Source organism: Lipotes vexillifer, unplaced genomic scaffold (assembly GCF_000442215.2).
Source record: "Lipotes vexillifer unplaced genomic scaffold, Lipotes_vexillifer_v1.1 scaffold783, whole genome shotgun sequence".
NCBI classification, from domain to species: Eukaryota; Metazoa; Chordata; class Mammalia; order Artiodactyla; family Lipotidae; genus Lipotes; species Lipotes vexillifer.
In genome coordinates, this window is record NW_006793239.1 from 97,294 (window position 1) to 112,860 (window position 15,567).

The window sequence follows — 15,567 nt, forward strand, 5'->3', positions numbered from 1 at the left end:
GTAAAGCCGTTTGGGTTGGTGCGGCGTGGTTTTCTTTGCCGCGTTAACGGGGAAGACCGTTGGCACCCTCCCTTTCCGAGGCGGGCGGGGAGCGCTTCGTAAACTGAATTAAGGAGAGGATCTGAGGAGGGTTGTAGGCTATCGAAACCCTTGTGCTCCCCACTCAGGAGACGGCCCTGGCCATCTGGGCGTCGCGGTTTTCTCATCTCTAACCGATCTTTCTCCACAGGCTCATGGAGCCAGAGAAGGAAAGGACCGGGAGGACCCCCAAGAAGGGCAGGAAGAGGAGGCGGGTCCCGAATAAGCTGGTCGGGGCGTCAGAGGTGATGAGAGACCGTTGGGATCTTGAGGAGAGGCAGCAGCCCGAGGCCAAGGTGAGCAACGGGGGATCCCGAATGGGCGGCCCGAGGCAGTTTGGAGCTCCCAAATGATAATACGATACCACATACCTTAGGGCTGATATTGGCGGTTTAAAACAGGTATTGTGCCTGGCACACGAGAAGAATGTTCGTTCAACAGATATTTATTGAAGTCTTCTGTATGCCAGGAATTGCTCTAGCTTCTGGAAGTATCCCAGTGCATAAAAGCACAAAATCCCCTGCACTCGTGCAGTTTACATTCCCATAGGGGAATAAAATTGATGATCATCTCTGTCATTTATTGAGAGCTAAATAATGCCTTTCATCCCTTTAGTCATCAGATTTCTATTGTCTTCCTAGGCAGAGATCACTACTACCTTTACTAGTGGAGAGAGAAAGAAGATAAACAATAGATAATGATAAATCAGTTATATAGAAGGGAATTAGTGCTATGAAAACGTTTTTTAAATGGGATTCCTTTTTCTTTTTTTTGGCCTATCCGATTGGCAAAGCAATTTTTTAAAGGTTAACGTGGTAGAATGTCGAAGGAAGTTGACAGTCTCATCACTTTATTTTGAAACAAACTTAAAGAAAATTTGCAAGGACAGTATCAAAAACTACCCCCCAGCCAACATTTGAAAGTACTGTAGTTGCTAACAGAATGCCTCCCCCCACCCATATTTTAGTGTTTACATATTTCCTACAATCTACATAACTAAAATGCAACCATCAAAATCAGGAAATAACATGGATATATTGCTACCATCTAATACTCAGACCCCATTCAAGTTTCTCCAGTTGTTCTAATAATGTCCTTTTTAGCAATAAGATCAAGTCTAGAATCATGTGTTACAGTTAGTTGTCATGTCTCCTTCAATCCAAACAACTGTTCAGTCTTTTCTTTGACATTTGTGACATTACTACCTTTGAAGAATCCTGGACCAGTTATTTTGTAGAAGTTAGGTTTGTTTGTTTCCTCATTAATTAGATTCAGATTATACATCTTTGGCAGGAATATCACAGAAGTGATATTCTGTTCTCTTGTATTTTATCAGGTTGTACACAAGTTTGATTTGTCCCATTACTGGTGATGTTAACCTTGATAACTTGATTAAGAACGTGTGTGCTAAACTTCTCTAAAGTTACACTTTTTCTCTGTTGTTTTGTGGGGAGATGCTTCCTCATTAAACTTGCAGTTTATTCATTTTTTTATTAGTATGAATTTGTGGATACCTATTTTATTCATTGAGTTATAATCCATTACTGTATTTATTTTGCTGCTCAAAATATCCCAGATTTGGCCATTAAGCTAGCTTCTGTGTCCCTTTAACATGACCCCATCATGCTTGAGCATTTCCTTATTTTTCTGGCACAAAAAGATGTTCCAGACTCTTCTGTGCTTTCCCTGCCCCAGCCCTGGAATCGGCTGCTTCTGCCAGGAGACTTAGTTCTTTTTAGTGGAGAGTGACATTTAGAAATCAAGATCTGGATGCTAGATGTGTTTATTGCTATTGGTATGTCACTACTCCCAAAAAGAGAGCTAGGTAATATGTGTGTATATGTTTATACACACATACGTATGTTTACATTTAAATATTTTTCTGTATACATATTGAAAAACTATGAATTCATATCAATATCTCTACTTCCAATCCAATTCCACAGGGTTCATTCTAGTTTTCTCCCTTTTCATATTTATAACTTCCTTATATAACAGTGAGAAAACTGACTCCCATTATCTTCAATGTATTTGATCAGTCCCCCATTGCTGCCATTGCCCCACACCCTCACACCTTCCTTACCCTGCTTGGCCCTGTCATTCTGCGTCTTATACCAGGTTACTCTCCTATCTGAATGCCTTCATTGCTGCTGTGACAAGCTACTACCCTCATCCTTCTCACACGGACACCCGCACCCTTTTCAGGCTTTGAATTCAGTGACAGCCGTCTTTGTCCCTCAGCATTGTTGCCCTCCTTACCTTAAACAATTTCTGACATCTGATGCCAGCCTCACTGCTCTCCAGTTGCCACTGCATGGATGCCCTCCTCATACCGCTCAGGCTTTGACACTTCACATTGGGCCACTGTCCTGCTTATATATCCTGGGTTCCTACCCCTAGTCCTGGGCTTTCTCCCCTATAGGATGCCCTCCTCACCCTGCTCAGCCTCTGACATCGCATGTTCGGCAACCATGATTACTCACTGCCATATAGATTCCTTACTCATACATTATCAATATGATACAGTTTTGTTTGGTAAATATAAATTGGTATATTCTTTCAGGAGTTAGCAATATTGTCAGAATATAAGATATATATGCTTATTTTGACCAGGAATTTATCCTGAGGAAATAGGTGTACAAGGATGCTTATCATAATACTGTTCATAATTTTTTAAAACAACAGTGTCATCAATAGGGAATTTTTTTCAAATAAATTATGTTTTAAGTAAATTGAAAGAGTGGACTATTATTAAAATTGACTTTTGTTATGTTTAACAGATATGGAAAGATATTTACAGCTTTTTTTTTTTTTTTGGCCACGCTACGCAGCTTGCAGGATCTCTGTTCCCTGACCAGGGATTGAACCTGGGCCATGGCAGTGAAAGCGCCTAGTCCTAACCACTGGACTGCTAGGGAACGCCCCAATTTTTTTTTTCTCTTTTTTTTTTCTTGGTGGCGGGAGTTGGTTACAAAACAATGTAAAGTATAATCCCTTGGGAAACGTATAAAGTAGAGATGAAAAGAGTTTGGGCTTTGCAGCCTGCATTCTGGTCTTGGTTCTGCCACTTATCTGTTCCTCCATTTCTTTTTTCTAATTTTATTTTTTATTATTTATTTTATTTATTTTTGGCTGCGTTGGGTCTTCATTGCTGCGCACGGGCTTTCTCTAGTTGCATCGAGTGGGGGCTACTCTTTGTTGTGGTGCGCGGGCTTCTCATTGCGGTGGCTTCTCTTGTTGCGGAGCATGGGCTCTAGGTGCATGGGCTCAGTAGTTGTGGTTCGCAGGCTCAGTAGTTGTGGTGCACGGGCTTTGTTGCTCCGCGGCACGTGGGATCTTCCCGGACCAGGGCTTGAACCCATGTCCCCTGCATTGGCAGGCGGATTCTTAACCACTGTGCCACCAGGGAAGCCCCTGTTCCTCCATTTCTTTATCTGTAGCTTGCATTCTGGTCTTGGTTCTGCCATTTATCTGTTCCTTCATTTCTTTATCTGTGAAATGGGGATAACAGTAGTGCCCACTTGAGAAGACTTAAGAATTAAATGATTTAATAGATATAAAGTGCTCAGAACTGTAAATGACTAATAATAAGTGTTCAACATTAGCTTTAAACAGTCACAGGGGAAAATAGCAATAATAATAATAATAATGCCTGGTGTTTAAGTACTTATCTTAGGGTATGTCAGGCACTGGCCTCAGTACATTGCACTTACAATGTACCTCATTGGTCTTCCCAGTAATCTCATGAGGTAGAATTGTAGTTATTCTGTAAATGAAAAAAACTTAGTCTTAGAGAGGTCAAGGCACTTGTCCCTAAGCTCTTAACATCTTAAGGCACTTAAGATGGTAGAGCTTTGGGGGACTTCCCTGGTGTCCGCCTTCAAGTGCAGGGACGTGGGTTTGATACCTGGTCCGGGAACTAAGATCCCACATGCTGCAGCTCAACTAAGCCCGCGCACTGCAGCTACTGAGCCTGCCCACTCTAGAGCCTGCTCACCACTAGAGAGCCTGTGTGCCGCAACTACTGAGCCCATGTGCCAAAATGAATCTTCGTGCTGCAACGAAGATCCTGCATGTTGCAACTAAGACCCGACGCAGCCAAATAATTAAATTAAAAAAAAAAAAAATGGTAGAGCTTGGTATTTGAACTCAGGTAGCGTGACTCAAGGGCTTGAGCTCCTAACCACTATTACTCTGCTGCCTCCCAGACCAAAATGAAAGTGGTATTACTTGTACTTGAATTGTACAAATACAGGTGACTTATTTTCACTTATTTGTTGTGTTTTATCTGTTTTACCCTTCTCTATTATCTGACGTTTTTTACAAGCATGAATTACTTTAATAACTATATCTAAGTACAAAGCTATTTTAAAGAGAGGCTTAAAGTCTGACTCCTTAGGTTAGACCACATTGATCATCTATGAATTGGCTCCCACTTCTCTCTTCTCTCATATCTCTATTGCTCTGTAACCTGCAGTCTTGACTCCAGCCAAACCAAACTGTTTAGACACAATGTTTCCTCCTACCTGGCTGACTCATTATTTTCAAGGTTCAACTCCATTATTTTCATCTCAGTGATGCTATCTCCAAAACTCTCCAATCCCCAAGGCAGTTAGTTAGCCTCTTTTGCTCCCTTACCTTTATAGTAGCACCCACATTATATTGGAATTACTGTTTCTGCATTTTTCCTCCTAGTAGAATGGACTTCTTGAGAGCATGAGTCGTGTTTTATTCATGCTGCTATCCCTAGCACATAACCAAGTGTCTATAATTAAGGTTCTGTATCAGTGTTTATTAAATATCCTATTAATAATGTCATATCACAGGTTGTTGTTTTAGACCTTCATTTCTAATTAGTAAGAATCCTCCTTTATGTTTAGAGTATGCTAAAATAATAGAAACTAGAATATTTAAAAATTTGCCGTGTTTTTTTGATGTTCTTTATAATCATAATTTGTTATACTCTGATTTATCTTTGCAGAAAGCCTGCTTATCTACCATTTTATTTTCTGATACCTGTGAAATAACTCATGGCCAGCTATGTGAATTGCTGAAGTATGCAGTTCTGGGCAAATCCAGTGTTCCTAAACCTAGGTATGAGAAGAACATAAATGGTGGGTATAGACCTGAGGTTTCATATTGGTATCTAGAGGACCATGTCTACCTGATGTTTTTTATTTGCCACACAGAATGTCCTGAATTTTTTTTTTTTACAAAGTTGCCAACAATTTAACTTGGGAATCCCTTTATATCCATATTTTTTACTTTGAAAAACTCTGGCAGCTGTCCCTATGGCAACAATTTGTTGAAGCTGAATAGTGGCCTCCTATTATAGATGTACACTTCAGTGTCCCACCTGGCCTGCTTCCCTTATTTACAGTGTCTGTCTGGCTGCTATAGGTATTTTGTTTATAATCTCCAGTGGAGACCTGATTGAAATAACATGATCATGTATTAAGAATCCCAGTCTTTTTTCTTCTTTTACAAATAAGGGCAAAGAGAATTTTACTATTCTGATATCCTCAATGCCATTATTAAATATCTAATGAAAATTGCATTTCTGTATGTACCAATACACAGTAGAGAGATTTTCATATGTACACTTCCGTCTGGGGGTGGAGTGGCTACAAACCTTAAAAGCCCGCTTCTGCCTTAACAGATACTATCATTGCTCTGTCACTTTATCTGAACTGGCTTTCTGGAAGCCGGTCACATTACTGGCTTAGGAAGGACTGTAGAGCAGATTTGGATCTTGAAGATATGCCTTTGTAAACTGAGCTTAATAGGATTTTGGATTTGAATGCATTGTGTTTTACTTGCTATTATACTTGATTTGAATGGAATAAATAATTATCTCAAGAGATCTTTATTTGAATTCTGTGCAGTAATAGCTGTTTTCCATTTCCAGGCAGTCAGTGAGTGATGATAAACTCCAATATCTGTTGCTCAGTGCTTTTCTCACACTTCCCTTCTGTATGTCTGTAACTGACTTGACGGTATCAGTCTTAGCTTTGTTCGTTTTATTTTTCAACAGCTGGTGCCAGCTTTTTCACCAAAACCACCTGAACAATGTGGTGGTTTTTATACTGCAGGGAATGAGTCAGCTACACTTTTACAGGTTCTATTTGGAGTTTGGGCTTCTCCGAAAGGCATTCAGACACGTAAGTTAAGAAAACTTTGTATTCGGACCTGAGTCAGGTCCTCACACTCAGAGATTAGTGCACATGTCTCAAATTGTGCTCTTTGGCAACCTGATTGAACAAGCAATAGAAGTTGTAGAAAGCTAAAAAGATTATACTTGATACCTGAGATTAGACTGTTGAAATTAGATTTATCTCTCATTTTTTTCTTTGGTAATCTAGGCAAAACCCTTAATCCCAGATTGCAATCTAGTTCCCAGATTATAGTTGATATTGTCACATTTTATTTGGGCTTTGGTGTTTTCAAAAATTGAAAAATTTACATAAAACCTATATTTTTTGGCTTCTCTTGACAGCATCACAAGATTAGGTTCCCTTAAAACAGTATCTGGAGCTGAATAGCAGCTGTCTTTAGAAAGGGCATGTGCTCTCCATTTTACCATAGCCTCCTCCATTCTTTATCAGACTGTTTCATCCATTTACCCCTGAGAGCATTTGAATTGGTGAGCCCTAACCTAACCCCCTTGGGTCTCCATTTTCTTTTTTTGCTTTCATTTATTGAACACTACCTATGTGTTAGGCCCTATATTAATCATACTGTATGCATCATCTTTAATTCTTACAATAGTCCTATAAGAGATACTTTTTTTTTTTTTTTTTGCGGTATGTGGGCCTCTCACTGTTGTGGCCTCTCCCGTTGCGGAGCACAGGCTCCGGACGCGCAGGCTCAGCGGCCATGGCTCACAGGCCCAGCCGCTCCGCGGCATGTGGGATCTTCCCGGACCGGGGCACGAACCCATGTCCCTTGCATCGGCAGGAGGACTCTCAACCACTGTGCCACCAGGGAAGCCCCAAGAGATACTTTTTTATTCCCATTTTATACATAAGGAAACTGAGTAACGCACCCAAGTTACAGCTAGTAAGTGGAATTTACAGCTGGAATTGAAGCCCAGGTGAGCCTGAGACTTGAACTCTCAATCTATTTACTTTTCTGTGTCATCTACCTGGAATGTTATCCACTAAAGTAATAGATATGAAAGTGCTTTGAAAAATATAAGGAACTTTGCTTTTCTAAGTTATACATTTTTGTAATGTTTGTTTCTTTTGTATAGTGTGTAATTAGAGAAGCAAAGAAAATTTCTGTGGTGGGATAAATATGGCTTCACTTATTTAGTCACTTTTACAACTTAAGGAAACAGTCCTCATTTTACAATGCAAACAATTAAGGTCCAGATCTTTCATAGCACTGAGCTGACAATAAAAGTCTAGGTCTGACAGTATTTTAACTGTTTTCAAGCATTTTTGTAACAACCTATTATGTATTTTCAGAAGTTCTGCTTGCCTCCCCCATCATCTGATTTCCTAGCTGATATCATTGGGCTGCAAAAGAAACAAATAATTGGGGATCTGCCTAAAGGAATGGAAGGTATGACTATAAGTAACTTAAGCAGAAAAGCAATTTTGTGTGTGTGTGTGTTTTAAGGAAAAAATGGGTAAGTACCAAGGCGGATTAGATAGCAGGAAACATAACCAGGGTTCATGCCTCAGCAATCATTTGGTTAAGTTAGATAGCTAAGTCTGCTCCCTGGATATCACTGACACTGGACTCAAACTGTCACTGGGTCTTTGTACCCACAAGTGTACACATGGGAAGGAAGATCTTGCCTTTGACTAATGTAGGGGATACTCACTAATACTACTCACAGTGGCAGATTAGGGTGCTGGCCAGCTAAAGTATAAATATCCATGATAGCAGTGTTTTTCAAACTGGGTTGTGTCCTGTTAGCAAGTTGTAGCTGACCTTCTCTTTTGCGGGGAGAGGAGGTGAGTGATGGAATAGACCTTAACAGTTCATTGCACATAGTAAGGTAAGTATTGTTCAATAATGCTTTTTGTATATTTGTTCAGAAATAATTAAATTATTGAATAGCTGCACTGAGGGGACATGAAAAAGTGGTGAGGAATAACTAGTGATTTCTTTGCATATCCTCCATGACTGTGTTTGCTGTTATCTTCTGTCTCAAAAGCTTCTAACTTCCTACCTTTCCATTGTTCCCCTTTCCTTCTAATAGATGTCCATATCAGACCTGCAGCTTTGTTTAATTTGGCATCCACTGTATTTTAAACATCTTTGAGTGAATCACAGAGTAGTCATTGTGAGATTCAAAACTCAGGTAAAGACATTGAGCTGTAAAAGAAAGGATGTAATCAGAAAAAAGAAATTGATGTGACTGAAGAATATAGATTGTTGAGGATGATTAGGGGGTGGAGATGGAATAAGAGGGCGGGTAGTGGTGAGAGAGAGACTTAGAGGTAGGTTAAAGCTTTGTCTTGCAGGCTGTAAATGCCATGCTAAGGACTTTGGATTTTATCCTGTAAGCATTGAGGAGCTAGAGGGTTATAGCTACTTCTCTGTCCTCCTAAGGATTTTGCTTCATTTTCCCAACCTAAATAAATATCGAAGTCCCCAAGATATAGTCCATACACTTTGATCTTTCTTCAGTTCTCTTTTGAAATATTCATCTGTTCTTCCCCAGTTTATCCATCACTCTTCTGTGGATAACTCCTCTGTCTTTAGGTTTGATATCCCAAACTCCAGACCTGCATTTTCAACTGCCTGCTGGATGTTGCTACCTGGATACTCCACTGTACCCTCAATCATAGCATATATAAAAGCATTTTTCTCATCCCTAAATAACAGACTCCCAACTTCAAATCCCCTTTTCTGTTGGTACTGTTTTTCTCTAAGCCACCAGTATTGAATTTTAGAATTACTTTTCTTTTGGCTCCCCATACCTAATCTTCATGACTCATTCCCTTTGCTATTAAGAATGTATTCAAATGTTACTTTATCAGAGAGACCTTCCCTGGTTATAAAATATATGACATTAACCCTTTTCCTGCCCCAGCACTCCCTTTCCTCCTTTTTCTCCTTTACTTTTCTCCATAGTCCTTATCCTCACCTGCTATATTATGTATTTGTTTGTTTATTGTCCATCGTCCCAACTAGAATTTAAGATCACCTAGAATTTAAGAGAATTTTGTTGATTTTGCTCATTGGGGAATCTACTGGCTAGAGCAATACCAGGCATATAATAAGTACTCAGTAAATATTTTGTTGACTGAACTGAATTACTCTGTCACTATGCTCTACCAGTTTTTCCTTTTTTTAAAAAAAATATTTATTTGTGCTGGGTCTTAGTTGTGGTTTGTGGGCTCCTTAGTTGTGGCAGGCGGGCTCCTTTAGTTGTGGCTTGGGAGCTCCTTAGTTGTGGCATGAGAACTCTTAGTTGAGGCATGCATGTGGGATCTAGTTCCCTGACCAGGGATCGAACCCAGGCCCCCTACATTGGGAGTGCAGTCTTAACTCGCGCCCCCTGCATTGGGAGCCAACAGGGAAGTCCCTCTACCGGTTTTTCTTGTGTAGTGTTTCTTTCTTATAACCTTTTTCCTCCCTCCATCATCTTAATCCAGACTCTTTTTTTTGCCAGAATTATTGCAAAGTCATTTCTCATTTCTCTCTCTGCTTCATTTTCCACATATCTTTGAGGTTGATCTTTCTTAAAGTACTGTTTGGTTATGCCACTTCACTTCTCAGGAACTTTCTGTTGCTCCACCTTATATATGAAATGATGGACTAAAATTCAAACTCTTGAGCCTGGCATTCGCAGTGGTCTACAATTCACTTTTATCCTCCTCTTTCAACCTTGTTTCTTACTGCTCTTCTACAAAGACCTTTTTTTCTCCCCGACTGGTCTAGTCACTACCATACCAAGTTTGCTTTGTACGTTTCTATCTTACCTGGGATGCCCTCTTTCCTTACTTTTGATTCTTTGGCATTTTTGGTTGCAAGGACCAGGCACTCGCTGAGGCCACCTTAAGTGAGAGGGTATTATTTGAAGGACATGTGGACTAAAAGTCATCAAGAATCTAAATGCCTCTGGTGAAGAGCTGTTCTCCATCCCTTTCATGGCATCTTAGCTTCTTTGTTTCCTGTTCTAACTGGTGTGTTCTCTTTATTTCCTAGTTCAGTTCTGAAAGCAAGCAATCTGATCAGCTTAGCTAATTACCCTTGTCCCTTTTGAGCATGTCTTGACAAGGAATATCAAGTCACTGGTCAGTTTATAGATAGCTCCCTCTTTAGCCAAGTCCCCACTCTTAATCCAATCAGTAACCAGCCCTGCTTAAAGAACCAGCACCCCTGCTGGTGCTTGAGCAAGTGGTTAGGGGTGCAGTAGATTTAGCTAGAATGGGCTATTAGGAGTGGCAGACACTGTAACAGACTGGTCTAATACACCAAATATCTGAATTCTGCCTTTTCTTTAAGACTCAGCTAATCTTTTCTTCTCTTGAACCATCTCTAACCATCTCAGCCAGTATATTCTCCCTTTCCCTTTTATAGCTTTTATTATTATAACCCATTTGAGACTTATTTTCTCTTTGTGTTCTTTATAAGTGTATGAGAGTGCAAGCTCCTTTAAAGTTGGGGCTGGGTCTTAAAAATCTTTTGATCTTCATCATGCTTACCCTATACAACATTAAAAGGACATGTCCTCTGAGGGTTGTTAAACACAGATTCTAACATATGTATGATTGTCCTTGTTTCAGGGTCTTTACCTTCTTCCAGCTCAGAAGTCAGCATCAACCTGCAGAATGACCCCATCGTTAAAAAGTATGGCTCTAAGAAAGTAAGGTTGACCAGATGCCTTCTCACAAAGGAGGAAATGAAAACATATCACTTTCCGTTACAAGGTTGGTTTAGATTTAACCTGATGTTGGTAACAATGGCAGAATATGTATCAGTTTATTTTAAAATATTACTGTTGAAAGTTCAATTTTATGGGCTGCTTTCCAAGTGATTTATTCCATCTTCTACTAAAGAGGAAATACTTTCAGTGCAATGTATCCTCAAGTGTAGGATGTGTACCATTATTGATTTTAGGTAGTACGTGAACATGACCTTAAATATTGTGGGAAAATTATTCCTTTTTCATTTTTATTTCATTCCTTAGTATATTGAAAAGAAGTCAATATGTCTTTAAAACTTTAACACTTCTCTGGTACTTCTAATCCTTCTCCCACCCATCCCACCCCATTTTCTTTAATAAATAGGACAAGTCTAGGCTCAGAGCCTTGGTCTGTTATGTAGCAAGAATTTAATAAAAATTCTTTGATTTATTACCTCTTAATCACAGCAGTCATGTTAAAATTCCTTAAAAAAAAAAAAAGCCCTATTGAGTTATGATTAACCTACCATTCAGTTCACCCATTTAAAGTATACAATTTCAGTAGTTTCTAGTATGTTTACAGAGTTTTTCAACCATCACTACAATCACTTTAGAACATGTTCATAACCCTAAAAGAAACCCTGTACTATCGTTTCCCCCCAGTGCCCTTTAGCCCTAGGCAACTACTAATTACTTTCTGTTAATAGATTTACCTATTGTGAATATAAATGGAATCATACAATATGTGGTCTTTTGTAACTGGCTTCTTTCACTTAGCATCAAATTTTCAAGGGTCATCCATGTTGTAGCATGTATCATTACTTCATTTATTTTCATTCTAATGATATTCCATGTATGGTTATACATTTTATTTATCCAGTCATCAGTTGATGACATTTGGGTTGTTTCCACCTCGGGGATGTTATGAATAATGCTACTTTGAATATTCAGATACAAGTTTTTGTGTGGACATATGTTTTCATTTTTCTTGAGTATATACCTAGGAGTAGAACTGCTAGATCCTATGGTAACTCTTTGTTTAACCTTTAAGGAACTATCAGACTGTCTTACAAAGCAGGTGCACCATTTTACATTCCCTCCAGCAATGTATAAGGGTTCCAATTTGTACATCCTTACCAACACTTGCTGTGCTCTGCCTTTTTGATTATACCCATCCTAGTGTGTGTGAAGTAGTATCTCATTGTGATTTTGGTTTGCATTTCTCTGATGGCTGATGATATTGAGCATCTTTTTATAAGCTTATTGGCCATTTGTATATTTTTTCAGATCCTTTGTCCGTTTCTTAATTGGGCTGTCTTTGGGGAGTTAATAGTTCATATATCATAGTATTGCCATGAGGATTAATTGAGTTAATGTACAAAATGAGCTTAGCATGGGGCACATAGTGCTTTAAAAAAGTTATTCTTTGTTATTATTGGTACTAATAATATAGATAAGGAGGGCAGCAAGTATAATGTCTCCAGGATTTGGGGGTACTCCTTTCTGGTCTAGACTGTATTTTGGTTCTTTTAATTGTAATCAGTTGGAAATTTCAGGGTACTGTGACATAGAAACTGGTCAAAGCTTTTCATACTCCCCTTAATTTCTTGTCAAATAAGATCTAGATATTACCTTTACTGTTTCAGCCTCTGTCTGAAGGTAGGAATCTTCAATGATTCAGACACTTTTGGGCCTCTGAACTGAATGTGCCTGGTTACTGACTTAGGGTACACAATGGAAGGGATACCTTAAGCCTGTGTCTGAGCCTCTGTAGGGAATTTTCAGGCTATGATTCCAGAAAATGAGTCACGTTTCTAAAGAGAGATCTTGGAGAAATTTTAAGGGTAGAGTTGAGTACAAGAGTGCATATGGTGAATGTTAAACATTCTGCCTACCATGAAATCCTTTTAGATCTCTGCTATGGTAGAATCTCATTCCTACTTTTTCTTGTTTTATTTAGGAAAGAAAGATGCCACATGCAGTCGTTTGCACACTTTATTCATCCTTCCTTAGTGCCTACATGGGAAAGGTCCAGTGACTTTGGATTTAGCCACAATTTAATTATAATTTCTAATAAGGAGGAAAAAATTGTTACTTGGTAACTGCAAGGAAGTCTAGGCCCTAGTATCTCCAATAACAGCAGCCTACATTATTCTCCCAAAATATAAAAATGAGTAGATGGAGAAAAAATTAAGGACAGAAATTGTCTTATTTAATTTTATATTTCAAGTGTCTAACATAGAGAAGGTGCCATACAAACGTGGTATCTCAGTTTCCCCTGGATAAATACAGGAGTAATTTTTACCATTTCTAGTTCTAAAGGCAAATATTTTATTCCTTTTCCTCCTAGGTTTTCCTGACTGTGAAAACTTTGTGCCTACAAAATGTTGTGGTTTTATAACCAACAACAGTCCTCTCTTTGGGCTTGACTGTGAAATGGTAAGTACTACTTTTGATTTTTAGCTGGAGTGTTGCAAACTAGGGTCTAGTTTTCTTGAGTGCGTTCAGTTCTAGTATTCAGTTTAAATAACTGAAAGTAGACCCATTTAATCACATTTTAGAAAAGTTGGATCTTTGCTCCAGGATGAGAAATAAATATCACATAAGTTTTCTAACTAGTTGATATATTTAATCTAATTTTTGAATATTACTAGAAGTTGATTGCTTCTGTCTTTTGAACAAGTGTTTTGTTGTTATTGCCTTGAAGACTTTGCCTGAATTACCATTGGTTTGGCTTAGTTTTACACATTTAAGATCAGAAGTAGGATTTTCCTGCTTAAGCTCCCCTTATGTTTTACTTTGTCTAATCAGTAAGTCTCCTTTCAGAGGCAGTGTATCCCCTCTCACTTAGTACTCAAGTAACAGTTTCTCAACACTGAACAGAGTGGCTAAGAGCTAAGGATTTGGAGTCTGTCCTATCAGGATGTGTATCCTGGCCTTGCCTGTCACCTTGGACAAATTCCCTAGTTCTCCCTCTGTGAAGCAGGGATAATATTAGGGGCTACTTCATGGGGTTATTATGAGGTGGTATATAAAATGCTTAGTATTGTGTTAGATAATAGAGTGTGCTAATAAAAATTATTTTTTTGGTACTTAGCATAATACTGGGTTGTAGTACACAGTAAATAGTACAATTATAATTGATGTTAGTATTTCTGTCCCTCTCGGGCACATCCTTCCCAGAGAAATTGTACTGTGTTGGTTACTTTAAGTGTAATGTTCAGCAGCCTGCTTAACTTTAATTTCATTCATATTGGATTCTCTAGTCAGCAAAAGGCTGTGCCATTGTCACAGAGTAGATTAGAGTAGATGGCAGTTGATGTAGTCTTGAATAATGAGAGGAAGCAAGAGTTTCCACAGTTTAGCAGCCTATCTACATCCTGGTCTTTCAGTGCTTGACATCCAAGGGGCGAGAACTAACACGCATCTCACTGGTTGCTGAAGGAGGCTGCTGTGTTATGGATGAACTTGTTAAACCTGACAACAAGATTGTGGACTACCTCACCAGGTATTTTTCACCCTGCCTCCAGCTCGCTATAGCTGTCAGACTAGAGTGGAATGAGACTTAACAGGAATAGCCTGTAGCTTCTGTTTAGTTAGGTATTATCTACTTATTTATTATCAAAGAAAAGGCTGGGGTGCCACAACTAGAAATTTTAATACTGAAATTGCACAATGTCGGTGTATAATGCTCTTGCCTTTCTTGCTCTCTAATCTTCCTGTGACCTAAGTCACCAGAATATTATCTTCCTTGTCATAGAATCTGACAGTTGTAATCGTTATCTAGCAACTGCCAAACAGCTTTGCTCTCTGATGAGACACCATCTGAAAAATCTGTAAATCATCTTCTGGCAGTCAAATGATTTTAGAGCTTAATCTGCCTTGACCTCAGAAACCAAAACAAAACTAAGTGTTTCCACAACAGAAATTTGAAGCTCAAAAAATTTTCTCTGTCTTTCCAAAGATTAGCAAGTAATTTCAGAATGTACACACTACAGTGATTAGGCAAAGAAAAGCCAGTGAAACATTACCGTTGCTGCGCATTGTAGTTGCACCTATCAATTCATGCTTACTTAGGCACAGAGAGGCCACGATGGTGATAAAGACTGCTGTTGGCAGACATGACAATTAGTATTTTTAGGGAACAGTCATAGGTGACAAAGATGTATGTATAAGGGTATTTGTCATACTATTGCAGAAATATGGGAATATGAATGAAAGTAGGGGGTTGGTTAGAATGTTATATTCATCTAATGGAGTACTAACCATTTAAAAGGATGTGCTGAAATAGATTTATTGATGTGAAAACTTGTTCATGATATATAGCACATGTTATGATCATATTATAAAGTAGCATAGGCATTATGATTCCTTTTTCTTGGGCCATACCACGTGGCTTGCGGGATCTTAGTTTCCTGACCAGGGATTGAACCCAGGCCCACGGCAGTGAAAGCATGGAGTCCTAACCACTGGACTGCCAGGGAATTCCCATGATTATAAAAATGAAACATATATATGAATACATATGTATCAAAAAATATGATACAATATTTACTAAAGTGTAAAAAATGATCTCTGGGTGGTGGGATTATGGGCAGGCTTTTTTTTTTTTTTTGGGGGGT

The 15,567-nt window shown here is 38.9% G+C and overlaps 1 protein-coding gene across 1 annotated transcript in view; it reads left to right on the forward strand.

Annotated features, from left to right (window-relative positions):
* Positions 1-3: 3 nt before the first annotated feature.
* The window catches only part of REXO5 (RNA exonuclease 5), a 43,210-nt gene continuing 27,646 nt past the window's right edge, over positions 4-15,567 (forward strand). The window contains exons 1-8 of the mRNA XM_007466276.1: positions 4-98; positions 230-374; positions 5,060-5,172; positions 6,113-6,239; positions 7,548-7,644; positions 10,827-10,970; positions 13,296-13,384; positions 14,338-14,453. Of these exons, the coding sequence (XP_007466338.1) occupies positions 234-374; positions 5,060-5,172; positions 6,113-6,239; positions 7,548-7,644; positions 10,827-10,970; positions 13,296-13,384; positions 14,338-14,453 (827 nt within the window). The 5' untranslated portion in view covers positions 4-98; positions 230-233. The remainder of the gene's footprint in view (positions 99-229; positions 375-5,059; positions 5,173-6,112; positions 6,240-7,547; positions 7,645-10,826; positions 10,971-13,295; positions 13,385-14,337; positions 14,454-15,567) is intronic.